The 18975-nt window shown below is 40.6% G+C and overlaps 1 protein-coding gene across 4 annotated transcripts in view; it reads left to right on the top strand.

Annotated features, from left to right (window-relative positions):
* The window catches only part of ARHGAP6 (Rho GTPase activating protein 6), a 343882-nt gene that overhangs the window by 205054 nt on the left and 119853 nt on the right, over window positions 1–18975 (top strand). Inside the window, exon 2 of one of the 4 annotated variants that reach the window (XM_054184310.1) lies at window positions 13732–13837. The exons of the other annotated variants lie outside the window; for them this stretch is intronic. Coding sequence (XP_054040285.1) covers window positions 13760–13837 — 78 coding nt within the window. The 5' untranslated portion in view covers window positions 13732–13759. The remainder of the gene's footprint in view (window positions 1–13731; window positions 13838–18975) is intronic. 4 annotated transcript variants of the gene reach the window in all.

The raw sequence follows: 18975 nt of genomic DNA, 5'->3' as shown, positions 1-18975 counted from the left end.
TAACAGAATCACAGAATGGTTTGGGTTGGAAGGGACCTTAAAGATCATCTAGTTCCAACCCCCCTGCATGGGCAGGGACATCTCCCACTAGACCAGGCTGCTCAAAGCCTCATTGAGCCTGGCCTTGAACACTTCCAGGGATGGGGCTTCCACCACCTCTCTGGGTAACCTGTTCCAGTGCCTCACCACCTTTGTATAAGAAAACCTTCCTGTGTTGTATTCTCCCTTGAAGTAACTGTTATAGTATTTCATTTACACATATATAGGTCTGTAACATACACATTTTCTAAAAACGTTAATTTTTTAAAATCACCTTGAAAACTCATCTGTCTAATTAATGCGGTTGATATATTAGAATTCTTTTTCTTCATGCTATCTCATTTTCTTCTTGTTATTTTCTTTGCAATCTGCTGGTGGATTAAAATAAACATTTAGCTAGTGACAAGCCTTTATTTTATTTTTTTCATATAAAAGCTTCTAATAGGTCATGGCTTGGAGACATTTCCTCCTTGTCTGTGCCAAACTCAGCAGCAACTGAAAAAAAACCCCACCCAAAACAAAAAACCCAAACATGATTAAGGATTTTGTAAACCACAGTGAGATAGAGGAGATACATGGGAAAATCTGTTAATGACTCAAATTCCATCCTTTTTCTTGCATCATTTACCATAGTGTGAGAAATGGAAAAACTCCTTGAGTTTCTTTGAAACAGCAAAGAATTCCATGGTTTTTGGTGGCATTCTTCAAACTTATTTTGCCTCCACTTTTTTGTTACAACTTTTCAGCTGAGCTGTGAAGTGGGGCAGCTGGTCTAACGTGCAAGATGTGGAGAGAGAGGGAAAACACTGAAAGAATATTTTCTATCCTTGTATAACATTTCTGCTCCAGTAGAATATAATGAAATACTTAATAAAGGAAAGTGGAAGAAAGTTGGAAATACAATTCATAATAGGAGGACTTGGCTTTAAAAACTTGCAATATTCGCTCTTTATAATTTGCCTTCTTTGGTTGCTAATACAATTATTTCTAATAATCTCAGTCCTTTCTCAGTACATTAGGTTGTGAAAAAGCCATTACTGAAAAGACCTAAGCTGATACAGAAAAACTGTTCAGACCAAACCGGTAATTTCCATTCAGGGACACAGTAAAAAATTGCATTTGAATTGTAAATGGTTCCCACGTGTATAAACAAAAATAGAGAAAGATCATTAGGAATTGAACTTTAATGTCACATTAATAAAAGAAACGCAAAAAACAAACCAGAAGCTCAGCTGAGTAACTGTATTGGGAAATACTTTTAGGATGGATAAATTGCAATCAGTTGCTTACCACAAGTGTTCTGTATAGTTTAATTGTTTCATATTGATTCCTTCTCGTTTTGGGAGTGGTTAAGCTTTGGGGTTTTTTACCTGCTTCTACAGGAGGCATTTTTGAGTCTTTTGCCTTGCTGTTCTAGATGCTTTTATGAAGATGGCAAACTGCCTTTCAGTGCTCAGTTGCTTGTCCTGCCGATCCTACCTTCAAACCCACCTGGAGTCTCCCGTGAGACCCCTTGGGATGCAGGTGCGAGAGGGTGATGCTGAGGAACACCTCTCCTCCCGGGCAGGCACCCTGAGCACCCGGATCTGGTGTAACCGGCCTCCTGCTCGCTCTTCTATGTGTCGCAACTTCCAGGTTGGCGCTCGTATCCCGAGGAGGTTGAGCGGGCCCTGTGGCTGGTGTGGTACAAGCCTCTCCAGGACGATGAGAGTAGTCACTCTCTGAAGTAATCTAAGTCAGGGCAACCAGCATCTGCTGCTTCTTAGGGGCTGGTCTGAGCAGCTGCTTACTCGGCACGCTGTCGGCTGGGAAGGGGGTGGCTTGTGGCTCCCTTTACTTCTTGTACTTCCCAGCAGGATGCTCTTGCGTCTCTTGCAAGCGTTGGGGGTTTAAGGGTGAAGCATCAGGACTGACTGTCCTTTTTTGCAAACCTGAACCTCGAAGTGCATTTTTTCTTTTTCCCTGGTTGGTAACTACATTGGGCTTTTACCCAGGTGAATGAGAACTGCGTGCGGTCAGTGCTCCCGGCAGAACCAGGCGTTCACCATTTGGCTCGGGCACAAGAAACAGTGGAGGTTCAGGTGCTACAGGTGGCTTTGTGGCCCCTCTCAATCCTCCAGCTCACCAAGGGTATTTCCTGCTCTTTGTTGCTGGATGGACTCTTTTTTTTATGCTTGTCACCACGTAAAGTATATATTTATAGCTCTTAAGTGTGTAAACACGTATAGCTACGGAGTTATTAGCACCTCTTCTATTTTGCTGCTGCTTGTGGTTCTAAGATGCTTTTACCAAGGATTATTATGATAAATTATAAAACGTTAAATAATTGTTTAGGAATGCTCTGACTCGAGCTTTTTATAAAATGTGAAGGCTAGTTTAATTTTCGTTGGTAAACGGAAACTATTTTCCTTCAGCAGTTTGAGACTCTGAACAACTGAAGGGTCTGCGAACAGATTCATCAGGGTGAAAGTAGTAAAACCAGCACTGCTCGGGCTCCTCTCCTCCTTTCCGTGTGGGAAACATGACGTTTTCTAACCAGATAGTGGGAATGTTTTCTTCTGCAGGCCTGAGTCACTTGTGAGGAATGCTAAGATTAATGCACCACATTAATCTCGCTGCCGCCTTCTCCGTTGCAAAAATGGAAGTTAGCTTGCCTTTGAACTTTTCTCTTGTTTCCAGCAAAACTTCATGTACTATGAGCATTTTTGTTAGAGATTCAAACTGGGGTTTTCTCAGTATAATCTGTCCTTGCCTTTTAGTGACCATGGGCACAGAAGCTGATGCACGTCTCTTTCCGACTTAGCTGTTTTAGAGTACAGCAATTAATCCTTCTGTTTGCTCTTGTGCATTTTATGTGCCGTTGCAATATGCAGAAAACCTTGTGTTCTCACAGAGCTGTGAACAGGAGTTTTTAATTTATCAGAGTTCCCTAGATACACAATATAAATTTGATTCAATTTTGTCCATTTTCAATATAATATTAATTACACCTAATCTGTAACAACATCTGTTCTGAAATGGCACTTATATTTAGTACTGGATTCTAGACATCATGCCCACTGTCGTCTTTCTGAATTAAGCATTAAGAATTATTGGAAGAATTAGTCTTAAGTACTAAAATTAAAATAAGAGATAAAGGATGCCTTCCCAGGTTGCTCCAGAGTTAAGCACTAGTGTCTACATATTGAATCTCATCAAAGGCTCATGGCTGACAGCGGGCCAATTTTTAATGAATGTGATTTCACTGTGGCATGTATTGCACAGATGTTCCCACGGAATTTGAGGAAGAAGACTTAAGACTCTGTCTGAAATGAATAAACTACCTGTTGAAGTAATTTTAGCAAAAGCAGCTAATGTTCCCATGGCCAAGGCATCTTCATTTATATCTTTTTAAGATTTAACACATGTAGTTGAAAGCTAGCGTAAGTGAAAGGAGTGCAAATGGCTTTTTCTCTGTAGCTTGTCAATAACAGACTGAGAGGGGGTCTCATCAATGCTTACATGGATCTAAAGGGCGAGCGTCAAGAGGACAGGGCCAGGCTCTTTTCAGTGGTGCCCAGCGACAGGACAAGAGGCAATGGGCACAAACTGGAACACAGGAAATTCTGTCTTAACATGAGGAAAACCTTCTTTACCCTGAGGGTGGCAGAGCACTGGCACAGGCTGCCCAGAGAGGTGGTGGAGTCTCCGTCTCTGGAGACATTCCAAACCCGCCTGGACGTGTTCCTGTGCAACCTGCTCTGGGTGACCCTGCTCTGGCAGGGGGGTTGCACTGGATCATCTCCAGAGGTCCCTTCCAGCCCCTACCATTCTGTGGTCCTGTGCACCGTTCCTAAAGGCGCTAACACCCATCACCTGCGTTCTCTTCGATGCTCATATGGTTGGAGAAGTAATTATTCCAATCGAGATTACCAAAAAAAAAAAAAAAAATAAAGATAACTTCCATTTCAGATAGGTTGCTTTCTCAGAGAGGCTTATTTGTCATGAACACATGTAAAATCCTGCTTCACTGATGTCATTGAAATTTCTGCCATGTTCTTCATTTAAGATGGGTGTTTACTCAGGGCTCCTGTAGCATTAAGGGGCAGAGATGATCTTGCAGCAAACGTCCCATTCTGCTCTTTGATGGAATTCTGGTTCTCCACTGTGATGAGCAGATCATAGGAGGGGAAAAAAAACCCAGTAACATTAAAACTCTTGAAAGTTTGTCATTTGATTGAATCAGTGAGAAGGCCTAATTAGTAATTGAAAAGATAATTAAAATTTGACAGGCTGCTGCTAAGTTTTGTATATCACGTTGTCATTCTTTTTCAATTGTACATTGTTTTTTTAAATTATTCATGACTCTCTTTGGCCTTTTTTTCTTTTCTGCCTCCCTGCATCTGATTGCTCATTTCAATTCGCATTTTGATGCCTTGAATTTTTCGTTGTCTGTTGTTGACACCCTGTTTCATTCTGTAGCCTCCTGGTTTACATTTTCTGCTTTTCCTCCATAGGTCTTATACTCTGACTCTGTTGCTTTCCTACTCAGTCTCATATTGGGTACTTACTAGCTTCCCGCTAATTGTTCCCTTCAGGAGTTCAACGCTTGCTTCTTCAATTCTTCACTATCCTTGTTTTGTTTCTTTCTTGTTGTATCAGAATCAAGACTGGCCATTATTCCTATTTACCAACATAATTTTCTGAGACTCTTGTATCATTAGGTAGAAACAAAAGCAAGCATCTATTTTGGTTCTGTGTTGGTTTTTTTTTTTTTCCTAGCCTAACAGGGCTAGAAATGAATTATAAGTGTGAAAGATAAAATCTTCCTCTTGACTCCAGCAGACACAGATTTCTTCTGAGTTCTCTATTTAGATAACCTTGTTATTTCTGATTATCCGTATTCAGATCACCCACCTTTCTATTTTTCCCATATTAATACATTGTCAATTTAGGACTTGTTCTCTGATCAGTAGGAAAAGTCCAGATAACATGGATGAAAACTCCCATTTCGTCTAAATGGGAGGGAAATTGGTCTTAGTAAGACTAATTGAGAATATCTGAGGCACCACACAGATCTTAACAAGCCAACATGCCAGATAAAACTTGAGAGGAAACAGATTGAACTACAAACTGCAAAGAACTTTCTGAGCTTCTGAGGCCTTCTTCAAAGACATTTGTTTTATTTATGGTGTATGTTACCTCAGTATGTTTCTACACAGGCAAAAAACAGGAATCAAAGTCATAAGAGTACAGAAACATACTTGAAATCTAGCATGAAAAGCTTCATACTGCGTTCCAGCCTGTCTCACCACAGTTGCTGCAAAGCATCTGGAGAAGAGAAAGGATTAAGCCCTGGGTTTGAATGATGCACTCATAGTTGCGCAGTGAATAGCAGGGTGCGGTCTGGAGCTGAGATTGGAGGTGGACTTCTGTTTCTGCTTCTACTAATGGTTTCTTTCTGACCTTAAACAATTTCCTTGGGGCTACATTAAAATAGGGAGGGAAGTGTCAAGCTGCAAAGTTGTTGCACAGACTTTTGGTATACCTGGCTTTTTCTGGAGGGGGAAATACAGCCTAGAGTAAGTGCCTCACGTCATTAGGCAATGGAAAAGAAGAAGCAGGTGCCATAACAAAGACCTGCCAGTGTGCCAAACAGAGTCCCACAAGATCCAGAAGACTCAGGTTCACTGTTTTCCAGTGTGGCCTGGTAGGAAATTCAAACTCCAGTTTCCTGAAAAAGCTACAAGCCACTATGCTAGAGAATACCCTAAGACTGGGGACCTCCTCATCTGTCTCATACCTGCACTGGTTGGTAGTGGGGTTGTTTGGGGTTTTTTTTTGGATTGGAGATTTTTTTTGTAATGGTGTTTGTTTGGGGGTTTTTTGTTTGTTGCCTTGTGGTTTTTTGGTGGGTTTTTTTTGTTGGTTTTTTTTTTTTTTTTTTTTTTGGTTTGGGTTTTGTTTTTTTTCCCCCCCCAGAAATATATTCCCACATCTGCTTAGTGTTCTGGCCATGAGGCTCTTCTATAACAGAAGAGCCTGTTTCCATGTTTTTGAATGAAAGCCATGGTTATCCCTCTGTCCTGTAAGCACATGGCCTTTTAGACCTACTTCTGGGGGATCACCTTCTGAACTTTCGCCCTTTTAATCACTGCTGTGGTGACCTTTGTGTGGTGTGGCAGAGCTGAGGTATGGAGGTTTGACTAGACTGAGATTTCATTGATCGTGCCAGAGGGCTGCAGATGCCTGGGCAGTTTCGTTACCTAAATTTAAACACCTACGTACATTCCCTGTTAGGCATCTAACCCAAACCTCTTGCCTTGGTCTTCCCACATGTATAATGGAGTGATTATTGAGAGCTAGATACTTCACGCCAATGTGAGTTGGTCCCCTTTGCTGCTCTGTGGATTCAGTAGGCTGTGTATGTTGCTACAGACTTAGCTTACAAACTAACCATAGTTGATTTGTTGTAGTCACAAGTCTCAAATGATGTGAGGGATTATACCCACTTGATTTCTAATACCCAGTACAGAAGAGAGCAGAGATGTTAATTTAAAAAAAAAAAAAATAATCAAGCATAGGCATTCTTTATGCTCTCACATGCTAGTAAGAAATTAAGGTTTGCCTTCCTCTGATTTTTTCTTTATAGGATCTTCTGTAGCAACGAGGCTGATATTCCTTATGACTTATTCTTCAGGGACAGTTACAACTTCTGATGTCTCTAACCCTTTCTGTGGAGTGCTCCTTTTTGAAAATGTCAAAAGACTGTTAAAAATACTGTGAAAAAGCCTAGTCACCAAAAATCAGAACATTTCTGTCTTTCTTGCTTTACTAAGTACTGAACAAATCTACAAAATAAATACCTTTAGGAAACATATGAGAAAAGTTGAGAACCTGAGTCAGGCTCTGTTTAGCCCTCATGGAAAGGCTTTCCTTCTGTCAAGCCTTTTTGCCAGTTAAGACGTTAGTAGAGAAACTTCGATAAACAAGGAGTAAAAGCAGAACAAATGAGCATGGTCCTGCTCCTGCTAGCATTTGCTGAAAGGCTGATGTGAGCTTCTTTAGGGCAAGGTTGTCTTCCTGTGCATGTACAACAGGCAGACGAGGTATGGGGTCTATACCGGGGAGCTCCAGCCTGCTGGGTAGCTCCCACTAAACTCCTTTCTCACTAGCTAACTTAATTTAATTTACTGGCATTACTAGGGGCCCTTTAAACGTGGCATCATGATCAGTTTGGGATTATACTTTCTGGATTTTTGTTGTCTTGAATGACATACAGGCAGACCCAAGTGTCTCAGAAGTGAATAATGGTTTGGGGTAACTCAATTTTGGGACGATCAACTCAAGCCACTGATTCTTTTCAAATGATGGGGGCTCATCAGCAACCCACCTCAAACAGCTTCACAAAGTAAGTTGTTGTAACCTAATCGTGAGGCAGTACATTCATACAAAAAGCCATACTCCATGTCATAGAGAGGGAGATTATCAGTTGGCTCATTCCTGGAGATTTACTGTTAAGGTTTGGGAGGGGGAACAGCAGAAGGCACACATGCGATCTAGCCGAAGCAGCGAGCTCCTTTATTGTATGAACTAGAACAAACTGAAGCTTTGAAGTCATACAAACATTTCCTCTAGAGGTGTAGAAATGTGTGAAGTGTAGCAGATCCCAATTTTTCACCAGGACTCTTACATTTATAGATCTACCCAGAAGGAAATCTGACTGGTTTGCTTTTATGTTTGCAAAACGTAGGTAGGATGTACTTAAGTATTTTTATTGTTTATAGTGGTAGTTATAATTTTGGGGTTGGATATTCGTTAACATTCAGTGATGAGCTAAATTTACATCCTTGGCCAGTTTTCTGTGTCACACATTGTTACATATTAAAACTATTTGTCAAATGAGTGTTGATTTGAACAGAACAAATCTCTTGCTCGGAGTAGCCCTACTCATGCTATAAAGCTGTGCCTTGGCTTCAGAAAACACACTATAATTAAATGCCAATAGAAATTGTTAGCTTGGCAATAGCTCAAGCGTTTTATTGCAATGAACCCCTGATTTCTTTCATGCCAAGGTAAATGATAGAGCAACACTTGATTTATCCTGAATTTACGGGACCGTGACAGATCGTAATCCAGTTCCTGGGCATTAGAGTACTTCCCTGAAAAATAGGAGGAGTGTAGTTCACTTTTTATAATTATACTGTTGTTTTTATGGCTAATAGAATATTCTTCTTATGTAATTCTGAGTATAGTCCTGTGGGATCTGGATAATTAATAGTAGGCAAAGTTAAAAATACCAGAAAGGCAAAAAACCTGAGTCCACTTTATGAAGAATATAGAGCAATATTGCATATACAGTATGAACGGGAAAATTCCCTGCTTTACAGATTCAGTATGATGTATATATTTCCAAATGTGACTTTGTTGTCGTCTTTTTTTAAATAAGAAAATAAATCCTCTCATTCTCAAGCTACATTTCAGAGACTGTAGGATTTTTCTTTTTTTTTTTCTTTCTCTTTTTCTTCAGCCTCCCCGACCCCCAAAATTTAGCTGTAGTCTAGAGTCTAAACAGTAAGTACTCTTTGGATTTTTGTACTTGGATTTAGTGTTATTGAATAAAAACTCACAATATTCCCAGTGAGAAGCAAGCAGAAGATGCAGTATCTCAACCTGCAGTGTAATTTGGTTACTGAAGAGTCTAAAGTGCAGCTGCTTGGTTAAGCAATAAGGATATTTAATCTAATGCACAAACCAGGTGGTAAGTGCAGTGAGTATCTTGTATACAAAAATCTTTACACTGATACTTATTAATTTCAGAATAAAGGCAGTTGCACATTACTCAGCTGTTTGTTCTTCCCAAAGATTCAGCAGCACCTCTCTGTCAGAGTTCAGTGCTAGAAACAATAAATTTATATTCGTCAGCTTCATTGTGCAAAATTGTACAGATATGGCAGTTAAAATAATATGATAGTGCCGAGCAATTTGCTTCTCATTTGCTTAACTGAGGATGGATTCAAGCTTCATGTTCTGAGTGCCTTTCAAGCTGGTGTATATATGATTAATGTCGGTGAGTCACTTCTGATGGGAATTTTAGCTTTTTCTCACACGACGAGATAGGGAGACTTTCTGCTCCTCCCACCACCAGTTTAAAAGCACTGCAAAAGATGGAAAGGAGGAGGTAATTTTTCAGGTTTTCAGAGTTACACCCTATTAAAGGAAGTGAGGAGACAACCAGTCTGTTGGCTATTGCTGCACAGGTGTCTGCAGACCAACTAGGACAGCTGAGACTGGGATAAAAGCGTAAGTAGATTGTTACTCGCTTGACAAACCATCCATTCTCACTGTTTATTTAAATTCAGAATTTAGCTGGGAAGACTAGTCCAGAAAAAGGGGAAAGAGGGTTTGGGAAGGAGATAATTCTGAAGCTGCAGGAAGGCAAATCATTAAGGGAGTCCTGTAGGGGTTCATCCTGAGAACTAGTGGAGCTCTGGAGACCTCTTTATCCCTGCCAGAAGTAAGCTGGGGAGAATATAATGCTTTATGTACGTAGTTTAGCTCAAAAACTTGCTATAGCTGAATGTGAATTAATGGAGGCATGTTTATGGAACTTTCCCTGTGATTTTAGAAAATGTTTTTTCTGTCTTTATGTATGTGTGTCTCTGCATAAAGAATATAATATGTAGTTTGATTATGAGGTTTGGTTTCCACAAAATTCATCGAATGGGGCAGAATGGCTTCAGTATTGAGGAAGTTTAAAGGGCTCCAGTTCACGTGTACCTAGAGGCCAGATCCTTGGAAATGCCTAGGCACATAAAATGTACGAGAAGTCCTCAGTGGTTTTTTGCATTGTTTAAACAGATTGCTGAGTTAATAACTGCTGATTGCAATAGGGCCTAGGCAGCTGACTTGCATTCTAGAAAGCCCTGCTAGATCTCTATGTGTAGTTTTAGACTTCAAAATAATGTTAAAAAATGGTCTGATATTTATACGTATATGCTTCACCTAAAACTTGAAGTCTACCCCACATCACTTGTGGCACTGAATGCAGACCTCCTGAATTACTGCCTTGTGGTTTTTAGTTTCTATGTCTTTATTATCTGTCTTGTTAAGCTGTAAGGTAGTAAAGGGCAAGATTGCTTGAGGCTTACCCATGCTACTGTAGGCAACTGTATCATAGAATAGAATCAGAGAATTGCCTAGGTTGGAAGGGACCTTTCAGATCATCTAGTCCAACCATCAACCTAACTCTGACAAAAACCATCACTAAACAGCATCTCGAAGCACTATGTCTGCCCGTCTTTTAAATACCTCCAGGGATGGTGACACAACCACTTCCCTGGGCAGCCTGTTACAATACAATATTTTTAATTATTGTAATGATATTTATTATAGATAACATTACAGACCATTCAGTGACCTCTAGGAATTCAGTCTCGTATCTTCTGTCTAATACCTTTTAGGCAAGCATGTATTTCAAAACTGACTCAGCAGAAAGCATATGGCTATGATGAGTATGACCGCCAATTATCATGACATTAGTAATGATGCTCCTGGTTTGGGTTCACATCATTGTTAGATTTGCATGCACAATTCATTTCTATTGCGGAGAAACAATGGCATTCAATTGGTGTTATTAGCAGTTTGGAAAAAAAAAATAACTCTCAGAGGAAAAAAAAAGAGTTATCGTCTAAAGCACACAGTGCCAGCACTTTAGAAGGTGACTTCCACAAAAAGAAAAAAAGATTTGAGAACGGTTCTGTAATTTACTGTATCAGAGACCGACTCCTTCCCTCCTGTGTTCCTCACAGCTCTTGGAGCTCTGTTTGCTTTTCAGAAGTATAATGACATGCTCTGAGGGGCTGAAAAAGCCTATTTCCTCCCTAGGCTTGGAGCAGAAAGATGATGAATGCTCTGGTAGTGCGCTGCTAATGTGCTGATCCGAACACCGAGGGAGAAAACAGATCTTTACAAAGATACAAAATGGAAAGATTTGGTAACCTCTTCATTAGTACTAGTGTTTGTTTTCAGTATTCTGTGTAGTAATTTTTTTCTTTTCCGAAGAAATCTGTAGCTCCTTCACAAATTGCTTTGCCCTGTTGGTTTTCATAGTTCATTTTTCATCGAAAATCTCACACTACAGACAGAAGATGTCCAGATCAAACTCCTGGCTGCTATTAAATGCACACTAAATGCTCAGCATGCATGCTGGTGGGTTTTTGCACTTACCCATCAAGCCAGGATAAACTGTTAGCAACCCTGCAAAGAACTGCTAAATATCCTGCGAGGGTGGCATCTCTGAGTTCATACGGTACATGCCGTGTGGCTATTTGGATAGTTTTTAAAAAGCAAGAGCAGAGAAGAAGTTAGGTGTGGGTAAAGAAAAGCAGAGCTGTGTGTCTGAGGAGGAGAGTGTTTCTCCTGTTCTCTGGCTTATTTCTTCCCTTCACTGTATGGCCTTTTCCCCGTTTCCCACGCGTCTCTGTCACGCAAGGTTTGAAGCGACTCTCCCATTGCTCTCCCCTGGGCTCTGCGGAATGGTACGTGGGTCAGGAGGGGTCAGTTCTCAACGGCACCTACAGGGATCAGCCAGCACAGGGCCATCTCTGGTCTAGGTTTGCACCATGGGCTACCATCCTTGAATTTACAAGCTGCTAAAGGACGTCCACCCAGCTGCTCCCTGATGGCATCTTAAGCTCAAGATCCCCACGCTGCATTCTTGCATCCGTTCTAACTGAATGTCGCCTGGAAAAATAAACCCTTTTTGATCACGCGCTCTTACTGTAACACCTACAAACTACTGTGACAACCACTTTCTAAATACCCTGAGTAGAACATAATGTTTTTGTTATTCTTCTGAAAAGGGATCAGAAAAATGACTTGGTACATCGCCTTCTCTGAATTCCCATTTTCTGTACAGCAGTTTAGGCCTATGCACAGACGCCTCTGTTTTTCTAGTTTACCTTTTCAAATCTTTATATCATCTGATACACAAAGGAAATGTCTCTTTCTGCCTTTTTTTTTCACATCATCCTATGTATCATATAAGGAGAAAGCAATTACCAAAAGAAGACTGAATAGCAGATCTTGTTTTGCAGCCACTTGCAAAGCTTAGACACGGGTCTGTTTTTATCCTGGCTGTTATTTCCCGTGTGATGCTGAATGGGGATGAAGAGCTTTTCTAGCATTCACCATTTTGGTTTAACTCTAATTTGTTGAATGGGCAGCTCCTCTAATAGTGTTTTGAAATATTTTGTGAATTTGTGCCTGATGGCGTGATGGTAGCTCTAATAGTGATCCCAGTGGGAACAGATGAGGAAAAGAGTCTATAAATTACCACTAAGCTGTAGTCACATCTGCCAGATTTCTGAAAGCCAGCCATTATTCTCCCTGATCTAGTGAAGATATGAATGCCTTCAGCTGATGGCTTGTAGGAGACTCACTTGGGGGGCTCGGAAGTATCTGGTGAATCAAAGAAGGGCAGCCACAGCTGTGGGAAACTGTGGGCTTTTAAGATGCCTGTATGAAACCCAGTACAGATCAAGACAGATAAAATGGTGATATCTTATTTTTTTCTTTTTTTGAAATGTCACTCTTGTGTGCTGTCCATAGAGCTCCATTTACTAATCTTCAAAAATGGATTATGCTGCACAGTAAATGGTCAGTGTAAACCAGTTAAAAATAACTAAGTGATGCCACCTGCTGTCTTAAAATCTTATTTAATATTACATTTGATGACTGAATTGTTATCCTAAGAAAAAATGGAAACGGCCTACACTGAGTATAATGTCAGAGCTGTGACATGTGATCTGAGCCGTATCGAAGTTATGCATTATAAATATTGATTGTGATGAAGTACAGAAGACTATAGAACGTCAGAAGGAAATGTGATCATAGAATCATAGAATTGATGAGGTTGGAAGGGACCTTTAAGATCATCAAGTCCAACCTTTAACCTACCCTGACAAAAGCCACTTCTAAACCATGTCCCTAAGTGCCCCATCTACCCCTTTTTTAAACACCTCCAGGGATGGTGAATCCACCACCTCCCCGGGCAGCCTATTCCAATGTTTAATAACCCTTTCAGTGAAAAAATGTTTCCTAATATCCAGTCTAAACCTCCCCTGACGTAACTTGAACCCGTTTCCTCTCGTCCTATCACTTCTCACCAGGGAGAAGAGGTCGGCCCCCATCTCTCTACAGCCTTCTTTCCGGTAGTTGTAGTGGGTGATAAGGTCTCCCCTCAGCCTCCTCTTCTCCAGGCTAAACAACCCCAGCTCCCTCAGTCGTTCCTCATAAGGTTTGTCCTCCAGAACCCTCACCAGATTTGTAGCCCTTCTCTGGACATGCTCCAACACCTCAATGTCCCTCTTGTAGCGAGAGGCCCAAAACTGAATGCAGTACTTGAGGTGGGGCCTCACCAGTGCCGAGTACAGGGGGATGATCACTTGTGATGCTAGCGTCAATCCAAAACAACTCCTCAGGGAATCTACTTTGCAAATAACTAGAGATTTTTTCAGGCTGCTTTGTTTTTTATATGTATTTCTGAGAGGAAGATGTGGAATCCTGTGGAATAGAGAGTAGGTTAGAAGAACATGGCACACCATCCTTTTAAAGTGTACGTTTATTAAAATGTATTTGTTATGTAGTGACATTCTTCACGTTATGCCTGTATTTAGTGCAACTTGTTATCCACAATGACTTTACTTTTAGGTGCTTTGTGGAAAGAGTTGACCTGACCATGGACTTCAAAGAAGTTGACAGCCACATTTGTGTAAGACGTATTGTTCAAAGAGAGTTCACCCATCATCTCATAAAGGTAGAACAGATCCTAACATTTAACGGTTAAATGTATACACTAAACTAAATTTGAAGTGAAGTTGACCATGGACTACCATGCTCAGCCTTGAAAAGTAGCTCATTCTGAGAATATCAGATGGTTATTTATTTCATGTATGTATACGCATTGTTAGGTTGGTTGGGGTTTTGACAGCAAGAGTTAAGGATGTATTTTCTTCAAATGCAGCTATGCCGGATTGCAGTTCGCAGGCTGCCACTTAATGAAACAGTGAAACATCCTAGACTGATCTAAAGGTCCCACAGCCAGCAGTGCTTAGCGGGTATAAATGGGTGTGGAACCAGAGAGACAGGATTTGGCCTTAGCATTTAACTCCTTCTCCCTTTGTTTCTTTTTGTAATGGTCTGTAAAACACTGAGATAATCTCAGTTTCCTGTACTTTATTTTCACTTCAGTGAAAATAATCTGGACTCGGTGAAGTACACCATAGATGCCAGTATTGCAGTGACCTGTAACTTCTTTTCCTGAATGGATATGCCTTATTTAGTGTGGCATGAATAAGGATATTTTTGGACATAAATGTATGTAGAACCACAGTCTAATAACGACATGTAAAATTTCTTGTGGTGGTTGTTGTTGTTTTGGGTTTTTTTTTGTTTTTGTTTTTTTTTTTTTGAAGTATTGACACTGCAGTGGTGTGTATTTCTGCTTGTATGTTAAAAGATACACAATCTGTGCTTTCTTAGGCTTTTACATAGTTTAATTTTCATGACAAAATTAATCCAATACGTAAATATCCATTTTTTCAGATGAACAAACTCTCACGTTCAAACACTAAATAACAGAAGTCCTTCAGTTGCTCTCTCCATCAGTACTCGGGAGCATATCTGCAAGATGCACAAATGACCAAACCAACAGCGAATTCATTTCACAACTAATGACCCCTAGAAAAGTCATACTTCCCAGCTGCCTTTTAAATCAAAAGGTCTGCGAATGAGCGTAGCACAGTGCACGGTCCTCATGGAACTGTACGTGCAAATCTACTGTTTTGGAGGTAGCCCTGAGCGGGCATGAATTGTAAACTGTGTGTTAGGCCTGAAATTGGCATAGTCGCCAAACAAGTGTGTGTGGGGGAAAGGACCTAATTTTGATAATACAGTCTGAGTTCCTATTATATTTCCAGGGCAAATGCTACACTCTTAATTAGAGCATCAGTGACAATTTGAGGAAATGTTATGCCCTTGGCTGTAGAAAACCTTACCTGAAGGAAACAGTAGACTTAAGGCTCTTGTTGGAAAAAGCAGGAGGAGATTTGATTCCTCATGAAAGCTCAAGGAGCTCTTGAGATGGTGTTTTAAGGGAGTTGCAAAAATGTACTCATGTTCTAATTAGCACATACTTCTTAAAGAACCATGACTGGCTGTTAGCAAAGTTTTTCTGGAAATGTCGAGGATTTTGGATAACGCATGTCTTCCACCACTCCAGGCTGGCTGTATGTAAAACTGAACTGCTTCGTAGCTACAGGATGACGCAGTGTCAGGATGGCCAGAGTGCTTGTGCTGCCGTAAGGTGATGTGGGAAGTGGAGCATGGATTAAAGGTACAGATGATGGGAAGGAATGAGCAAGAGGTAGGGAAGGAAATGCAGCAGTAGTATTGGGGATGCTTAGATTATGTGCTTGGCTAAATAAATAACTGGTAAGGATCATCAGGAAGATTGCTGGGTCAAAACATTTTTTTGTCTCTTTTCTGTTTTCTTTGTCAGTGTGATACGAAAATGTTTAATTTCACACCCAACGTTTCTCTGCAGCCTAACATTTGGATGATGATCACCAGCTTTTCAAGGAAGTGTAGGGCTTGTGGGATAGGTTGCGAGTCTGGTGTAAGATTTTATTGACTTGGGAAGACTTTCTTTAGTTCCTTCAATATTACCCTGGTTTATTACCTCAGGTTATTTCTCTAAGCGTGCTTTGTGAAAATGCTGTTGCACTGAGTTTCCTTATATGACATAACAATTTAAGTAAACATAGTGGTGTGATCAAAGTGGTGTGACCTCAGATCAAAGTTAGGATTCAATCTATACTTGAGATGATTTGCAGTTTAAAAACAAAGTTCCATGCATAGTTTGTTGTCAGTTTATAAAATAATGGAGTTATTTCCACTCACCGGTCCAAGCAGATAGAGGTATTAGGCCAATAAGCAGCATTTGGTTGTTTTTTTTTAAAGCATAATCTTGCATTAAGATAACTTTTAGTACTTGTTAGAGCGAAACTCAGGCAACTGGAATTTTTAAGTAAAGTTAGATATTCTTCTGAGGAACAAGAATACTTTTTCCAGTTCAATAATTTTCTGTTGTTTGCTTTCCTTTTGCTTCTTGCCTCAATTTCATCACACAGAGGAAAACACTAACTTCTTTGAATAAAGCAAATATATTTGTAGGCGCTCTTATTTCCTTACTCTCTTAAAATGGGTGTATTTCCTTTCCTTCCCAGCAGTGTTGCAAAATGTATGAATAGTCCAGCAGTGTATGCATGGCTGCTTCTAAAAGCAGGGGGGAGAGGCGGGGGGAAATAACCTTTGGCTGCAGCATTTAATTCCTCTGGTTTGTAGGTGCGGTGCTTTATAGGGACCATTAACAGTAGCTCTTTGGAGAGTGTAAATTACAAGAAACTGGGTGTTTATAAAGTTTGTGCATTGTAAGGTATTTATTAATCTGTTCAGGTAGTTGCTGTCATTTGTTAAATTGCCAAGCATTTAATTGTAGTTTGTATCGTCAGATCTGGACTCCATCCAGCAGTGGTATTTCCCACTTGTAATGCTTTTGAGTTTAGAGACTTGCGTGTACGCTGTGAGAAATTAAGGCCAGAGACTGGCAGTGGCTGTGGTGGTGCCCCTTGGGGAAGAAGGTGGAGCTGATTTATACCATCAACTTAAGGGAGGCAGGGAGGGGGGGAGCAGAAAAAGTAGTCACAAACCAAACCAAAAACCTCCCCTGTTAAATTTATACTCTCCTTCTCTGTTTCTAGTTGCCCTGGTGTTTTCAAGCATAATCTCTTTTTGTCTTCCGTATAGTATCTTTTGTTAATTATTTAGCTACTCACCAAATTTACAACATGCTGGAAGACTGGGAGAGGAGCAGTTAAACAGCGCGCTGGCTATGAGAGCAGAAGCATTAAGCGGATCCAGGTTACAGCAGTTCAGGCTTTAGTGGCTTGGTAACTGTTCAGCAGTCTTGACTTGCAGATCTGTCCTCATATCTCCAGTATCATAACTTAAAACTTTGGGAAGAGAAGATATAAAGCAGTTCATCTTTAATCTCTCCGCAGTACTGACTTTCTAACGACGTATTTATAGCTGCTAGTAAGAGCAGAGTGGAGTTAGTTTTTACAGGCTTAAAGAAGTTTGGTGGTGTTAAGCATGTAGTAATTTATAATTCAATGTTACAAATTCAAATTGGTCTAGGTATGATATGATCTGATGGCCACGGCCTTAGTTTATTATATCGATACAGTGTGTGTATGCAGCGGTAGCACTCTGCTTAGAGAACTAGAGTCTTCGGCGTCCCAGACCATTGCATGATAAATCTTCCTGCAGCTGCCCTTCCTGTCCCTGTGCTCTCTCTTGTTTCAGTCACTTCAGGTTTGTGAAGGCTCGCTGGAAGAATGGAGTTTTACAGATTCCTGCTGACCCAGGATCTTGAGGGAAATGTAGAGTCCCCAAATGTGGGAACAGAACCTGCAAGAATCTGTAAACTTGGCTAGAGAGAGAAAATGACCACATCCATTAAAACATGAGATAATATATCTCCCACGCACTGAAAAAAAACCAACCGAAAATGCAAAACCAGACTATGTGAAAGCAGTTTCTAGTATGTTTAAAAACGGCACTGTATGTGTTTCTATTTTAAGATTATTTAACATAAATTGATGTTATCTAACTCCACGTCTCCTCTGAGGGAATGTCATCCTGAGTGCACAGAACATGCACATCAACTTGAAAGAATAAACAACTCTTCTTTGCCGTTTTCTCTGAAAAGTGAAGACGTGGAAGAGGGAACGTGATTTCCCCTGCTACCTTTAACTCCTTCCCCACGTCGAGCATGTGTCATAAGCAAGCAAACAAGCAAAAAGAATTTTTTATTGGAACAAACGGGGGAAAGGATGAGCTAAAGCCCTTGAAGACATCTCAGCTTCTGAAACCTCTTGCCACTTTGCATCACAAATACTCCTAAAGCTCAGGATTTTGCGCTGTATGAAGGCCACCTGGAAACCTCTCAATCGTACTTCTCTGTTAAGCCTTGGGATGAGGTGGCCTTCCTCGGGAGCCGCATGGGAATGAATCTCCTTGCTGAAATCCAGAAGGTTGAGGGTGGGTGAAAAACACAGTCAGAACACCCTGGTTTTAGTGAGCACCAGGGTTCCTACCTTTCCAGTTTCCCTTGCACCTGGCAGGGGCACAGAGGCTATTTTTGAACTGTCTAGACTGTTCTTCCGAAAAGAATCTTCTCTTCTTTTTCCTCTTCTGGTTATTGGTCATCAGGAAGCAGGGAGTTAGCAAGTCTATTTGTGAATTTGCCGACGTGCTGAGCCCACATAAATGTTTTACAAAGCATGTTTATAGAACTGGTGGAAGAGCACATCTCTCCAAGAGCTATGCATTTATAAAACTGGCTTGCGTATAGTTTAATCAGTCCAGAAGGCTGACTACCAAAGTGAATTTTTACATGACATATTGTATTAAGGTAAAATCCACCCCACCCCCCAATTTAGCTTTAAAAAGTTTATACATGGACACAAAGATAAAATGCGATTGTTTTATTTAAAATTTACATTTCCAGTAATTAATTATTGGAATTATTATTATTGATTATTCCAATGATTGATTACTTTTCTGATGGGCACAGCTTGTTTGCTCTGTTGTCTTCCTGACCCTTTAGGTGGGACCCTTCATGTTAGAGACAGATGGTGGGACAGGTAGATAACTCGACAGGCATCAGTATATCTGCCCACTGGCTCTGAAACGTGGCTGGGAGGGTGATGCTGCGCCTCTCACCGTTTCCCTCTTGGCTGCTCCCTCCTCTTGCTGCTGAAAATCTTGCTGCTGCTTCTCTTTCTTCTGAAGGTGTTTCTCCCTACTGTTGCCTTTTCCTTTTTTTTGGTT

The sequence above is a fragment of the Rissa tridactyla genome, chromosome 1 (genome assembly GCF_028500815.1).
Source record: "Rissa tridactyla isolate bRisTri1 chromosome 1, bRisTri1.patW.cur.20221130, whole genome shotgun sequence".
In the NCBI taxonomy this organism is placed as follows: domain Eukaryota; kingdom Metazoa; phylum Chordata; class Aves; order Charadriiformes; family Laridae; genus Rissa; species Rissa tridactyla.
The sequence above is the reverse complement of the archived record's forward strand: the minus strand, read 5'-3'. Positions and strand labels throughout refer to the sequence as shown.